At 39.3% G+C, this 15,885-nt stretch overlaps 1 protein-coding gene across 3 annotated transcripts in view; it reads right to left on the bottom strand.

The window, feature by feature from the left end:
• UNC79 (unc-79 subunit of NALCN channel complex) overlaps window positions 1-15,885 on the bottom strand; it is a 195,281-nt gene that overhangs the window by 107,299 nt on the left and 72,097 nt on the right. For all 3 annotated transcript variants that reach the window (XM_045815776.2, XM_045815778.2, XM_045815777.2), the window contains 5 exons: window positions 10,469-10,659; window positions 9,770-9,893; window positions 7,609-7,749; window positions 5,227-5,448; window positions 2,971-3,198 (listed from right to left, as the gene is read on the bottom strand). In XM_045815776.2, coding sequence (XP_045671732.2) covers window positions 2,971-3,198; window positions 5,227-5,448; window positions 7,609-7,749; window positions 9,770-9,893; window positions 10,469-10,659 — 906 coding nt within the window. The remainder of the gene's footprint in view (window positions 1-2,970; window positions 3,199-5,226; window positions 5,449-7,608; window positions 7,750-9,769; window positions 9,894-10,468; window positions 10,660-15,885) is intronic.

Raw genomic sequence — 15,885 nt, 5'->3', positions numbered from 1 at the left:
ACAGCCTCACCCTCTTGTCCCCAGCCTGTCCCAGGAAGACAGCTTAAGAGTGAAGGGGGCTGACCCGCACAGTGGAGACCACCCAGAAGTTTGGAGTGTTCTACGTCATAGCCCTCTTTTATTGATGAGCGTCTCTCCCATAAACCTTTGGGAGAGGAAAACAGAATCCTTCAGCTTCGCCTCCAAATGTGTTATTTTCAGCCCATGACAAGTGTGCGAAGCATCATGCATGTGGGAGATTGTTCTGATGGCTCAGGTTCTCCACACTTAGGCTTCTTCTTCCCTGTTTCCCGGGATGGTGGTGGGAAAACAGACACAAAACAGAAAGCCAGCTGGGGACAGGGCAGGGGACAGGGCAGGGGACAGGGCGTCTGTCTCCATCCTCTTCACCCTCTCCTTCCCTCCCTGAAACAGAAGTCTGTGCTTGACGCAGCCATATCCTCAGCTGATTCTGTTCTTAAACCACTCCCATCCCCAAAGGCACAGAGGACCGACCCTCCATCTCAGGATTTCCTGGATACATTTCAGTCCAATATTTTTCCTCTCTTCTCCTGCCATGACCGGTTATCCCTTCCTTTTCTAAACTGCCTCCTTCCTTGGTTTTGGAGTTCTTGCTCTCCCTCGGTTTTTCCCCTGTGTCTCTGGCCTCTTCTCAATTTCTTTCTAATCTTCACTTCCCCTGTTTTCCCTCTTAAGAGCTGGTCCTTCCCAGGATGCTAGTCGTGGCTAGCTAGCATTTCTCTTCTCATTCCACACATCCCAGCACAATATGCTGGCAGGTCCAAACTTTTATCTACTTCTGACCTTCCTCCGATGACCCACCTGACAGGGCATGACAACCCCCCCGCCCCGGGTATCTAAAAGGCATCTCAACCCGCTATGTCTGACTGTGCCTGCATCATACCATTCCTATCAAAAAAATCACTTCTACTACTGTAATACTCTTCTATAAATGGCAGCGTTATCAGCTCCCAAGCCAGAAAACACAGGTTTGCCCTCCACTTGTCCATACCTCAACACCAGCTAAACACCAAACACTGCTGACTGGCTTGCCTAAAAATCCGCCAGGCCTGCCCCTTCTCTGATCCTCACTACCACTGCTTTAATTCAGACTTCCCCACTTCCTCTCTGAGGGACCACATTAACCATCTTGACTCGACGCCTGTCCCCAGGGTCCAAATCCTCCAAACCCTCTTTTCTTCAAGTCATTAAATCGTATCACCACCCTGATTAAATTCTTCAGGATTTCCCCATTCACCAAGACAAAACCCAAACTTCTGAGTCTGGCAGGCAGAGCCCTTAATGAATGGGAAAATAAGACCGAGTCTGTCTTGCTTGACCCAGCTTTCAATTCCTTCCCATCCTGCTCCCCGTGCTAGCAACACTTGACTGCCACTGGTTTCCTGAGCATATCATTCCCTGCTTTCCTCTGATCACTTACACAGAAAGTTTGCTGGGTCTCGAAAGTTCTTCTCTTCCAACGCCTTCATTTCATTAACTCTGCTCCTTCAAATATGAGCCCAGCAGCTCTCTCCTCCTTATCACGCCTCCAAGCTGGATCTGCTGTCCCTCCTCTGCCCCCATAGCTCCCTTGTCCAGACCGCTTCCATCACGCTCATCACACTAATGATTTTTCATTTACTTAAACATCTCCCTGATTAGACTCTAAGTGTCTTGATTTTAATTTGTTTTTACATCATCCAGGACTGTTTTTTAGTTAAGTATCCAATGACAACACTGAAAGACCATAGCCCAGGGAGGTAATTTTGCGACATGTAGGATGAACAAGTTTAGTAGGCAGAAAGGTATTTAAAAACTGAAGAAACACTTTACTGCCAGTATGTTATACTTCAAAAAAAATTTTTTTTTAAGAAGTCACTTTCTAGGGGCGCCTGGGTAGCGCAGTCGTTAAGCGTCTGCCTTTGGCTCAGGGCGTGATCCTGGCGTTCCAGGATCGAGTCCCACATCGGGCTCCTCCACTGGGAGCCTGCTTCTTCCTCTCCCACTCCCCTGCTGTGTTCCCTCTCTCGCTGGCTGTCTCTCTGTCACATAAATAAATAAAATCTTTAAAAAAAAAAAAAAGAAGTCGCTTTCTACTTATAGAGCACCTGGGTGGTTCAGTCGGTGAAGCAGCTAACTTTGACTCAGGTCAGGATCTCCAGGTCTTGGGATCAAGCCCTGCATCGGGCTCTGCACTCAGCAGGAGTCTGCTTCTCCCTCTCGCCCCCTGCCCTTCCCTCTGCTCATGCTCCCTCTCTCTCTCTCAAATAAATAAAATTTTGAGAAAAAAAAAAAAAGAAGTCACTTTCTACTTAGATAAACATTAGGGGAAAGGAAGAAATAGAGAAGATAGCAAACACTGGCCCAAATAATTCAGATTCACCTCCCTTTGATGGCGCAAGGCTATTTTGGTGGTATGTGTATGTGTCTTAAATGAAAACTGGCTAAACAGGGAATAACTAATGTATGGAGTAGCTAATGTGTGGTATATATTAGTTGTTCCCTACTGAAATCACTTGCTTGGAAAGCAGAAAATAAAATGAAGTCTTTACTGTTGATGAAGTCAATGGGTTTTACAAACCAGGGTTACCTAGGAATTCTTGATATCTGTATCCAACCTACTTACTCAATATCTGATATGTATATTTTGTAGTATTCACTGTTAAGTGAACTTTGTAATAAAAGTTATTTCGAGAATACCAGTAACGCTCTGTATTTATGAAAATTATATGAATGGATCCACCACATTCCTAATTCAAGACTCAAGAATTCTGTATAATGTAGCTCCAGCTCATATCCCTTTCCAGGAGCATTAGTTGGTGGAAGGAACAGCAAAACTTTCTTTTGAACAGTCTCACACATAACCCAGCATGGAGCACACGATGATATTGGAGGAAGACTGCATTATACCAGGTACTGCAGTCATTATCACTATGAGACACGGGTCATCTCATTTCTTTGACTTCTTACCACCAGCCGGCTTTCTTCTTTAGGAGCCAGTCTCTCCAGGAGTTCACAAGCAAGCTGATAGCAGAGAATACTAGACTGGCATAAGTTACACTCAATTGCTTTTTCGTCCTTCTGACAGGTGTGGGAACCCCCCCAGGGGGCTTGGAAGACATTGTTTATAATGGAAATAATGTCCTTTGATAAGCTGTGCTCTAAACCCATTGTGATCCCATCATCTTGTAACTCCATCTGAAAGACATCAAAAAAATAAGGCAAAAAAAAAAAAAAAGAAAGAAAAAGAAAAGAAAGAGAAAAAAAGAAGGAATTTGGTCCTTTGTCCAATATTCCATTGGCATACTAATTGGGGATAATTTTTACTATCTGACAACAATATAAAGTTATTTGAAGATAACAAGGATTATAGACCATGAATATATATTATTATCCACAGTTTTTTTTAAAAAGAATATAAACACAAGACAAACAATGGGAATTATTTTTTAAATCACATTGGACATTTAAAAGAGAGGTTTTTTTTTAAGCTTATCATTTTGTGAGATTTTACACATTTAAAAAATGTTGCTCCTCACCTAGTGTCCAGATCTTGGTTTCTAAATACCATTATCCATTATCCACTAAGAGGAACCAGGGCTCCTTGGAGAAATGGCTGATTTCAAGGTTGGGGCTAGGAAAATATAAAATGAGCCTGGAACATCTTGTCATGCCAGAAATTAAGGAAGTGTTATATGTCAAAAGAACACAGGAGCCAGCTGAAGGGACTCCCACTGGTCAAATATGGGATAATATGAGCATCAAAATAAAAATAATCATAGTAATAGATTTTAACTCACTGAATAAAATAAGAACTCATGAGTACATGCAAGTATAAGAAGATGAACAAATAAATATAGAAATGGGAGAGAAGGGAAACTGTTTCTTCAGTAGAATGCCAGCTAATAAATTAAAAGATAATGAAATTAGAAAATTATCATTTGGTAACTTTCATCATAATAATTGATCCAGGCATGAATCAGCCCTGGATGCTAAAACTAGTAGGTGAAAGTCTGATGAGAACAGGAAATCTCAGTCTGCAAGTTACTTATTAATTACAAAGGGGGAAATAGTGAGTTTGGAGTAGAGAAATCTGGTAGAAATCACCTCAACCAAGTAATCACCACCAGTAAGGCAACATTATCATGCCATGTGCCTCCTGATATGATGCACTGAAGAGGATATAACATCACATCAGTGGTGTTACTGCCAAAAAATGCTTAACCCAAATAGATTTATAACATCAGACAAACTCAAATTGAGGGACATTCTACAAAATAACTGGACTGCATTCTTCAAAAATATCAAGAACATGAGAGATGAACAAAGACTGAAGAACTGCTCTGGATTAAATAAGACTAATGAGACAGGACAAATATTTGCAATGAGTGATGCTGGATTGTGTCCTAGATCAAAAACATTTTTTCTTTTACTATAAAAATATAATTATTATGTCAGTTTAAAAATGATTAATTTTTGTGGGTCAGATAATAGATAATAGCATTAAAACAATATTAACTTCTTGATTTTGATTGATCCTGATTTTGTACTTGGTTATATAAGAGAATGTCCTTATTTTTCAGGAAATACATTCTGAAGTGTTTAAGGACAAAAGGGCATCATATTTGCAACTTAGCCTCAAATGTTTATTTTAAAAATTCTACAATTCATACATACATATACAGATTGAGAGACAGAAAGAAATATGATAAGTGTTACTATCTGGACAATCGAGGGGAGGAGTATTTGGGAATTCTTTGTACATTTCTCACAACTTTTCCACAAGTCTGAAATTATTTCAGAATAAAAAGTTGAGAAGAAATGTTCTCCTGATTAAAAACTTTTATATCTCCCTTCTGAAATTACCTTCAAAAATCAATTTATGGAATATATTTAAATCGGCCCATCACTTTAGAGCTATACCTTGCTCTTCCCAACAATAGCATTACTCAGTTAGTTCACCTAATTTGTTTAACAGAATCAATTCTAATGATGCTTTAGTGTTTCTAAAATTCACATCCATTCTCATATGTCAACATCATTGCAGATATTCACACAGTACTTTTCAGACTCTTTAAGGAATCCTGAAAGGCATTTGCAAAATGTCTTTAGTGATACTGCATCATTTCATAAGTATGAAGATGTCCAACACATAGCAAGAATCACTATACTATGCTTTCCCTTATTCTTCACCTCTGAACTAAAGGAAGCTCATGCTTCAGCTACCTGCTTCAGGAGAAGATCAAACATGAGGATGAAACAATTTAGATTCATTTCATCATCTTCACAATCAAAGTCAATAGTCCTTCCTCCTGGGTGCCCAAAATTCTTGAAAGGGCTACGAAATGGACTACGCATAGGACTCCGAAATGGACTCTGGAAAGGACTATGAAATGGACTCAGCATATTGTGCTGAACTCGCCGGCCAGGATCAGAGGCAACACTCACCTAGAAGAAAGAACATCAACACACATAAGTGAACTCACAGAAGCTAAAATGGCTAGATAAAATATCTGGGGTCTCACAGGAGGTATTTCCAGCTGTTGCATTGATTTCCTTCCTTAGTCAATAGTGTTAGTACTTCCAAATAGTATGGATCTTCTCAAAATATAAAAATAAGAAATAAAATCACTGACATTGGGACTCATGTCTAAAAAAAGGGGGGGAATAAAATCATCCAAACTTTGTGACTAATTGCCAGGTGAATGAAACATCAGCACACTGAAGAATGAAGGTAGCTGTCTTTGTCATTATATTGTTCATCCCATTCACATTGCCAATTAAACTAAATCGTCTGCATCTACTATAAAACCGTAACCTGAAAAGTGAGACCTTACAAAAATAAAATATTCCAAGATCAGTTTTAGAATCATAAGCACAACATCTCAGTTTAATGTGACTGGTTAAAGAAGAATGGCAACTGGCTATTATAATTATTAAATTGTGGGTAAACAGTATATGTCGAACCTGTTGTACTGGTTATTGTCCATTTGCCTAACCCAAGCCCCTCACTGCCCTTCTTTGCCCTGCTCTATGCCCAAGGATGCCAAGGACAGAGTCTCTCCTGGCTTTCTTGCTAGCTGGCTTCCAGTTCGGTGCAGTCAATGGAAGGAACCAGCAGAAGCCGGCAGCTGAAGGAGAGAGAGGTGGACATGTATGTCCCACCCCGACTGCTTTGATACTACATCCTTGGCAGTCTCTCCATCACTCTTCCAGCCACCCCCCTTCCTTAAAATTTCAACTCTCAGTGCGCTCCAGGAACTCTTTCCCTTGTTCCTTCAGCTCTGGGGGTATAACGGTTTCCTACTGAGCTATTACTGGCATCAAGGTGCCTCACCACCAACCCTTACTGCTCCCTTAACCTTCCCCATAACTCTATAGGCAGAATCTCCATGAAGGTCTTTTCATTTGAACCATCTGGAACAAATTCTGTAGCAGGACACTGACTGATATGTCTGTTTGTATATCACTGTGAAATCATATTTTCTCTCTTAAAGATCTAACAACCAGCAAGTTCCTTGAACACCATATTAAAAAAAAAAAAAAAAAAAAAAAAGAATACCCCATCAAGAGCCAGAATACCTGGATGTTGACAGTGTTATCTATGGCAAATCACTTCAGCCCACTGAACCTCAGGTTAAGTATTTGTAAAATGAGCATAATGAGTTCTTCTCCAAATGCCTTACACAATTACGTGATACTGTTCATTGTGAATACATCGCACAGAAGGCACCAACTAAGTCACTAATATTAAAGGTTACACAAAAAAGAAACAAAATATAAATGTTGGCCAGCTGGTTCCTATGAGGCAGATGAGAAAAGAAGTAACGATTAAAATCAAAAGAGAGAACTGGGTGCGAACTATGACCCCATGATTTTGGCATATTTCCAAATCCCTAGATATCAACTAGGAATGACAGTAGGAAAAATGGTATGGAGAGGCTGACAAGGGCAAGTTGAACATAGTCCCTGCCTACCATCACATGACAGCGAACCTGCCCAGAACCCCTCCTGGTCTGGGAATGTCAGCACATCAACAGAAGCTCTATCAGGTGCTTCGCAGAAAAATTATCAAATAGTCCCAATAGTTTTCCTACACTTGGGGCCAGATTATGTTGACTTTCTTATTGACAAAGGTACAAAGGGGTCCAAAAAAATGGGCTCAGTTGGTCCATAGTGACAGCATCACTCAGATCATCACCATCAGATGATCACATCTTCTCAAAACATGATAGAACAAAACATCCCAACTTCTCCTCCCCAAAGTGAAGCACTCATCTGCCAAATAGCTGGTAGAGAATTCTTATTCACCAGGAGACCAAAAATAAAAAGGAATAATACCTCAAAGCTAACTCTTTTTGTTTTCATCAAGGGTGAAAGACGGCTAATAGGTATGTGAAAGAGAGAAACTCAATAATTTATTGACCACAGATTATATGAACCATATCTTAGAGCAATATTTTCTATGATTTAATGTGTTTAAAAGATGAACAGAGTGAGATGAGATGAAAGCATTTTCAGAGAAGTTTATTATGATGCTACTTTTGGAGCAGACAGAATTAACAAAACCTTAACATGTAAGACAAAAACAGTTGTGGCAATAATTACCCTTCGAGCTGCAAGGTTCCCTGCCAGTTCACTGACTCTTGATTTTCTTTGATTTGCCAGTTCTTTAACAGAATTAACTCCATCAGAAAACATACTTATCAATAGTTGAAGTGGAACCATGATGTCTAACTCCGATAAGACCTGGGGGAAAAAAGGCACATGCCCCCCCAAAAAAATACAAACTTTAAAACTCCAAAAAAAACCCCAAAAAAACAAAACAAAAAAAACCCCTGCATTTAACATTTTTTTCCCAAAGTGGACTATTGAACATAAGGATACTTAGCCTTACGTATATTCTATCAGCACAGCCACCCTCAATTTTTCATACTAAAAAATCAAAGTTAGTATTGAACCTTCCATCCTCCCCGCTCCCCACATCCCACAAATCGCCATGTTATTTCCACTAAAACTTCTAAGTATCTCTTGACACTGTCTCCTCCTTTCCATAGAATAGTGCCTTAGTTCACCACCTTCCTTCTCGAGTAGTGTAACCTGCATGCAATCCCATCCCCACCTCTGATCTGACTGCCCCGTCTGATCTTGCTTTCCGATGCAGGCTCAGGTATCCTGCCAAAATCAAGTTACTCTCTATCTGTACTGAATTTTTAGAAATAGGTGCCTCCCTCCTTCAGACAGAATTAACCCATCCCTCTTCTCTGCTTCCTTAGTTTGAAATCTGCATATACATTAGAGCCATTGTCGCCTTTTTTTATATCCGACTGTTTGATACTATCTCTCTCTCTTGATACTATATCCGACTGTTTGATACTATCTCTCTCACTGTGAGCTCCCTGAAGAAAGGAAGTATGAAGAAAGGACCATTTCTTATCCCATTTTCATCTCAGTGCCAATTACAGTGCCTGGCACAGAGGACTCTATAAATGTTTCCACAGTTAATTATTAAATCAGTCAACTCCAATCACTATACTGTTCACACTGTTCCCTAAATGGTTACACCAGTGGTTTAAAACCTTCAGCTGCAGCACCCTGTCTTCAAACTGGCACTCTGGGAAAGCCCTGTCCGTAAAACACACAGGTGTAACTGCTCTCGCCATGGTGAGACCAGAGGCTGGTGGCCCTGTGTGCTCACCCCGACATAACTCAGTCTAAAGGGTGTGTAAGTGAGTGATGACACCTAGCCATCTATGGAAGGATTGGCTTTCCTAAAATGAGAAATTATCTTACTGAGATCCACCTGGGTATGAAAAGTGTCCAAAAGGTGACTTTTAAAAAAAAAAGGTCCCTTTACTCTTTGTCAGTTGTGAAAAATATGGTTCCTCAGTGTAGAACCCCAAAAGGCATCTTCACGACTCGAAAAGCTTTTGGTATCACCTCCCTCTGTGACTCAGCAATGTAATGGCACCCATGGCTAATCTAAACACGGACTCTGTCCTCCTGTTTTGAAACTGCCCAAACTTTTTGTCAAGCATTCAACTCAATTTAGTAAATGTTTAGGAACATCCACTAATGAGCCAGGTGCTGAGAGGCAAGGATGAAGGGAGGCATGAATTCAAACATGAAAAAGGCCTGCCTGGTGCCTGCCCTCCAGGCATTTGCAATCAGGACAAGAGACAAAAATGAACTAAATATTAGACAGAATAACATTGGCACAAAGAGCCTGTATGAACACTGGGGGTGAAGAAATAATGAATTCTGAAGGGAAAATGGGGGTGTGAAACAGCAGCAAACTTCATAGACGAGATAATTTTTGAGCTGCGCTTTAAGGATAAGCTGGATTACAAATGCAGACCAGAGAAAGGTATTCCAGGCTGAGGGAGCAGCAAGAGCTCTCCCTAAGTCAGTAGCTCTCAACCTTTCCAAGTAAAGGACCTATTTCATATGAAAAGATTTATCAGAATGCCCACAAGATAGCTATTATACTTTTAGAAACTATTGATGGAAAAATACATAAGGACCAAAGCAATTATGAATTCAGTAATAGTATTGTATAAATCTGTGTTTTATTAACCATAACTATAGCCACATATATTTGAAATATAGTTATTCATCTGTGCAGTGAGTTATTCGTCTATAGACAGTCCTCAGCAAACGTGCGAATTTATGGACTCTTTGCAGTAACTTCCTGCTCCTCTACCCAGGGATCTCAAGTTCGCTGGCTATGAACTATTGCCCCAAATGATTAAAAGTATCATTTACTTACATGAAGCCAAAGTAAAGCTTGTTCCTGCACAGAGGAAGGGTATCCTGTGAAGCGACAACTAATAAAGCCAAACATTTCTTCCAATGAAAAAGGTAGAGGACAGAGCTCAATGTCAAACATTTTGCTGTAAAGCAGAGCCAATAGAAGTAAATGACCAGTGGGCATGGATTAGGGTCTACTGTTGCATTTTTAACTATACCTTATTTGGGGGAGCCAAACACTTTTGATTGGTCGGTGTTCTGAACGTGATGATCATGTTTCATTTTACTATAATAGCTTATGTCATTAGAAAAGATATGAAGAGTTCATGCAGTTGTTAATAACATTAGTGTTTATACTCCCACAAAGTTCAACAGAAAGAATGCATTTTAAGGAATTAGAGCTGCTCCCCAGAATCTAAGAACATTTTCCCTTTGCACTTCCCCCACTTTATCCAAATCATAATTATGTTTGAAAATCAGCAAACAATATGGTGTCCTATTATTCCACAGAACAAAATCTTTTCTGAACAATTCCAAGTCGTCTCAGCACAATTTATAACAACTACTTCCTTTTGCACCTTCAGATTTCTCTATTGTGTTGTTAAAAAGTAAACAAGATTACATAAAATGCTTACCACAGTGCCTGGCACACATTACATGCTCAATAAATGTTAGACATCATGACAATTATGGTGACTTCATTAAACTACTTACCCACCTTAATACTTCCCTGAATTCTTTTAACTGATTATCTGGGACCTCTGTTCTGATGGCTTCCAGCCACTCCGGCATAATGCACTCCCACACAGACTGACTGATCACATTGTAGGGGATCAGGCAGAGGATTCGGTTCAGACCTTCCTTCAACTGAGTCACTGTGCTGCAGGATTTATCCCAGTATCCTCCAACCTGAAGACGTTGCCACAGCCACAGGGGAAAAGAGCAAAATGCACCTGTTAAGATTATACTCTAAGGACTTCCTAAAGGAAATGGGTACAGAGAAAGACCACAATCCATTACATCTGAATCCTGGGCCAAGTAGCTTCACAGTGAGATTTGTAAGAATCTGTAAACCACCGGGATCCATTAGTTACAAAAAAAGGAAACCATAGTTATAAATAGGTCCAAATATCAATCAGAGACTGAATTTGAACTATTCTCCTGCAGCCTTTCCAGATCACACGTGAATTAAAATTCCCAAGATTTATTCCTAACAAGATGAGCATACTGTTGGAGCATTATTATTTCTAAAGCTTGACAAACCCATTACAAATATATGCAGTTACACCTGTGCTTCAAAGGAAGATAGATTTCTACTACTGTACACTTTGCATCGAATATTTTTTCATTATGGAAAATAAAGTGGCAGAGAGCACTATTTTTCCCTTTGCTGCATATTGTGCCATAGTTTTTTTTCCTAAAAATGCTCTAAGGCGGGCTGAACTCACAAACAAAAAAGACAACCTTTTTACTAAGTAAGATAATAATTTTCGCGTGCGGGGAAAAACATTTAAATTGCAAATTTGGGCTCTGTTTATAATTCCAATTTTAGATGAAGATCTTACATTCTTATCAAGCATATCAAAGTAACAAAGGCTTGACTGGTCCTGACTCTTCACCATGTAACACAAGTTTTGTGGGAAACCCTTTTATTTTAAATGAATCCAATTTTAAATGTTTCGTTATTAAACCTAGAATTCTAGGTTATTCAAAACAAATAAATCAGTTCCATTTAAACTCCAATATCTACTTGGTATCATATTGTCCAAAATCCTAGATGACTGACTCGATATTTTCAGGAAGTGACTACATTTCCAGGATTGCACTGTTGTTGTTAGTTACATGGACTCAGGAGAAGTAACACCGATAATGCTGATGGGGTGGCGCGTATCCCTGCTGAGGTTACCTTGGCCGTGTAATTTATGGTTGAGCCACATCAAGGCCTACTGGTTTTGAGTCACATTTTAGCACAAGTATCTCTGTGCTGTTCCTAAACTGTCAACAGCCAGACAATGGATCCTTTGATTTGGAAAAGTTGTTATACTTAAAAGGATTTCTAGAGAGTTCTCACCCTGAACAAATGTCCTATTACCAATATGGGAGGATCAAATTGATAAGATACACACACACACACACACACACACACACACACACACACACACACACAAAGATCACAGCCAGCCCTAGAAGACTCCACTAGCAAAATTCTAGAACCGAAATTAGATTTAGAACAAAATTAAAATCTGCCCCCACCACGAACTCCCCTCCGCTTCCTCCTCTTGTGAATGACCCAGCTGGAGGCCCATATTCAGAGCCTATTATAAAGGCCTTCCCTCTGAAATTTAATTGGGCTAAAGCAGAATGATGTACTCAGAGGGAGGGAAGACATCTTAAAGCCTTTGCCAAACAATTTGTAAAAATATTGCAGAGGCGCACAGCTCCAAATCTACGCGCCTTAGAACATAGGAATCTTCTGTTTTCCCCGCTTAGCTGGAAATCTTCTCGCATTGATATAAAGAATTCAAATGAATGCAGTTGAGCAGGGAGGCCAACTCCTTAATTAATGCTATTACCAAGGCTGCCATCTCATTCTTTGAAAATTAAAAATAACTGTCCTCGCCTTACTAATTGGATCTTTGTGAAAATATAATTGTGGTCCTAGAAGTATCCCAAAGCCCACCCGTGCTTCTTACCAATCCCAAAGCCTCCCCTATTCATCTCGAGATGCCTGCAGATACCATAAACAGTCAGGACATTGGAAAAGAGGCTTCCTGCACTGAAGAAACACTCCAGTAGTAACCCTCTCAGGCCTCGTGGCAGGCTCCACACTCAGCTGGGGGGAGGGGTGTTCTGCCTGGGGATTTTCTCCCTCTCCTTCTGTCCCTCCCCCACCATGCTCTCTGTCTCTCTCTAAAATGAAGAAATAAATCTTAAAAAAAAAAAAAGTAGCTTCCAAAATCTTTCTGGCAGCTTGAATTTAAAGTTATACTAAATTATGTGAAATGATAGATATTCATCGAATATCTAGATCATTTCTAAATAAGACAAAACACTGAAACATTAATTATTCAATATAAGGTCATCTACTTTTGGATTCTTATTTTGACAGAGAGACGAAAGATACTTCGATCTGTTAATATGTTCTTTTTGCCACACTGAGAAATTATACTATGAAGCATATAGCTCTAGAAGTTACAAGGTAGTACATTCATAAAATTTGCCAATATGCTACAAAATACTGGTAAGTGACTGGCAACTCTAACTCCTGTTTTTCTCTGAAAACTAGAGGCTACTAAGTGTTGAAGATTATAAGTGAAACTCTTAGCAATAATAAGAGTCAAGGAAAAAACTCTGTATGCAAAATATTCAAGGAACATTCGATGTGCTTTTGTTAAGGACAAAAAGAGTAATATCGTCCTAAAGTCATTTTTAGAGGTTGTGTGAGACCTCCCAGATTAAAAAAGAGGAAAGTGAAGGACAACAACCTGAATGGAAATAAAAAGTTGTAAAGGATGGTGTGGGTGTGGGTGGGGCTGGGGGGTGGGGGGGGCAGAGGAGAGAGAGAATCTTACCTTATGTTGTCAAAATGGCTAAGATGGAATGGATTTATTATAAGGTTTTTTAAATGAGCTTTAGTATTAATAGTGTACCAGTACAAAACTCAAGTTTGGTTTTCTTTCTCTAAAAAGGACAAAGTTTCTTGGGTTATTGGTCGGTCTTAATAAGAAATTGCAAAAGGCTTTTCTTTACCTTTTCAGTAATGTGTCTAAGAAACAAAGATTCTGTGTCTTACCAGAATTTTCTGTGCTTTATGTTGTCTTTATCATGTCCTCAATTACTTAAGAGAACCAAGTCTTCTCAATCAAAAAAAAAAAAAAAAAAAGCTAAAAAAGCTAATTTTTTTTTTATAATCAGGTTACAACCTGTATTTACTTTTGAAATCTTTATTGTCATTTCGGTTAAACAGATAACTAAGTATTATTTCACAGTGACCCCATGATCCTGGTTAATCAAATGTTTAAACCTTTTAACATTTTTGACAACTTTTGATGTTTTCCCTTCCCAAAATCAAATCCTAAATAAAGTCTTGATCTCAAACTGACTTTGAGATTTCTGACAGGGCCTCTAGAAAAATGTCAAAGGATTTTTTTTTCTATTAAAAAAAATGTTAAACTAACCAGGCTTACTTGATACATTGAATTGCACGAAAAGCATCATCAAATACAAAGAGATGTTTAACCTTCCTTAGCTTATATTTGTATAGGTAAATGTTTTTAATACAAACACTTCAGGAGTTCTACGAAATTTCTAGAAATTTGTTCATGCCCTTCCTACTCATGACATATCCTCATGCTGCTTCGCCCGATAGCAGACAACAACAGTACAATGTGATCATAATTCCAGTTACTCTCATCAGATCTTTGATTACAGCCATTTTAAGTCTTTTATCATTTACGGATTGTTGCTGTTTTATTCGGATGCTTTCCTGAAAGCTCTTGCAATCAGCCACTAGACAGAATGCTTTGACTTCAGCAAAAAGGACTGTCTCCGAGACCCATGGAAAGGACTATGACAGGGAGTATGGGGTACAGGCTTCTGAGGGCATCATATGTCCCTGGCCTGAGAAAGGATTCCAGAACTCCGGTAGAGAATCTGATGGGTTCATACAACTGCTAACCCAAGATTAAGCAGAATGAAAATTAATTACATGGGGTTGAATGAACTGATGAAGAACCATTATCATTTTAATGTTTTGTTTTGTTTTTAGTTTGGAGCATTGCTGGCTCTTTACTGTTCTATTTTCTGGATATAAGGTTTTTCTTAAGCTATCCATAATTCACAACAATTTAGTAGATTACATCTTTGTAAACAACAATGAAACACTTGCCTTTTTTTCTCCCCCCATCTGATCCCTCCAAGGTTCAGAAACGCTTAATGAGTATTCTTACTTTAATGCAGAAGTTCAAGAAGAATCTGTTCTCCTTGTCTTAGAACATAATTGGAAAAACTGGTTATGTCACCAAGGTTTTGACTGGAGTGTCATATTTTAGAAGTATGTGCATAGAATCAGATGTGACTAGACAGTTTCAAGGAACTACAGTTGACATGAAGGAGCCAATGCTTACAAAGCCCTGTTGGAAGAACCAGCCTGGTACCTGGCTTATGGGAATCCCAGCCAATAAGCAAATAAGAAATGTCACTTCCTGGACAGCCCAAGAAGCTTAGAATATTTTGGTGACCTCAAAAAGATAGAAATTTACCCAAATCCATAGGTACTGCAGATGAAGTATGATGACTAGTTACTGGCTTGGCGTCCTAGCCTCTAGAGGTTTATAAAAGCCCAATCTGAGATTCTCCATAAAAACTCCAGCAAAGCAAACATTAAAAAGGTTTATTTGGTCAACTACCATTCTCACTGCATTTACATAAATAATTAGGCCAAATTTAATGAGACTAGACTTACTTTGTGAAGAAGAGGAATCTTACTTTGATTATCTTTGATCAAAATGGGGGTGATTGGAGAGAGATTTTATGTTTCAATGGAAACATAACCCACCCCTGTGAGTTATCAGATTCTAGTCCTATTCTTTGTCTTTGAGCTATTTCTCGCCTCTTCATAAATGAATCCTGCTGTCTTGCACATTTTTTAAAATTTTTATTTAAATTCAATTTAATTAACAAATACTGTATTATTAGTTTCAGAGGCATAGAACACCCAGTGCTCATTGCATCCCGTGCCCTCCTTAATGCCCGTCACCCAGTTACCCCAGCTCTCGACCCCTCTCCCCTCCAGCATCCCTCAGTTTGTTTCCTATAGTCAAGAGTCTCCTATGGTTTGTCTCCCTCTCTGATTTCAACTTATTTTATTTTTCCCTCCCTTCCCCTATGATCCTCTGTTTTGTTTCTTAAACTCACATAGGAGTGAAATCATATATTTGTCCTGTACACTTTTTTAGTAACTAATGTTTCCAATTTTTCTCCCATCCTGCTGACTTGGTGTCGCTGAAAACTAAAACCTGACTGCCCAAATCCTTACTGAGACTCTGGGTTGTCTTGTCACAAAGCCCTGCAAGCTAGAGCAAGATGACTTCCTGAGAACTTCAAAGGCCTTACTGGGGCAACAGCCTCGGCCAG

Source organism: Ursus americanus, chromosome 26, assembly GCF_024610735.1.
Source record: "Ursus americanus isolate L20-20 chromosome 26, mUrsAme1.1.p, whole genome shotgun sequence".
Classification (NCBI taxonomy): domain Eukaryota; kingdom Metazoa; phylum Chordata; class Mammalia; order Carnivora; family Ursidae; genus Ursus; species Ursus americanus.
Note: the sequence above shows the minus strand (reverse complement) of the source record. Positions and strands in the feature narration are given on the sequence as shown.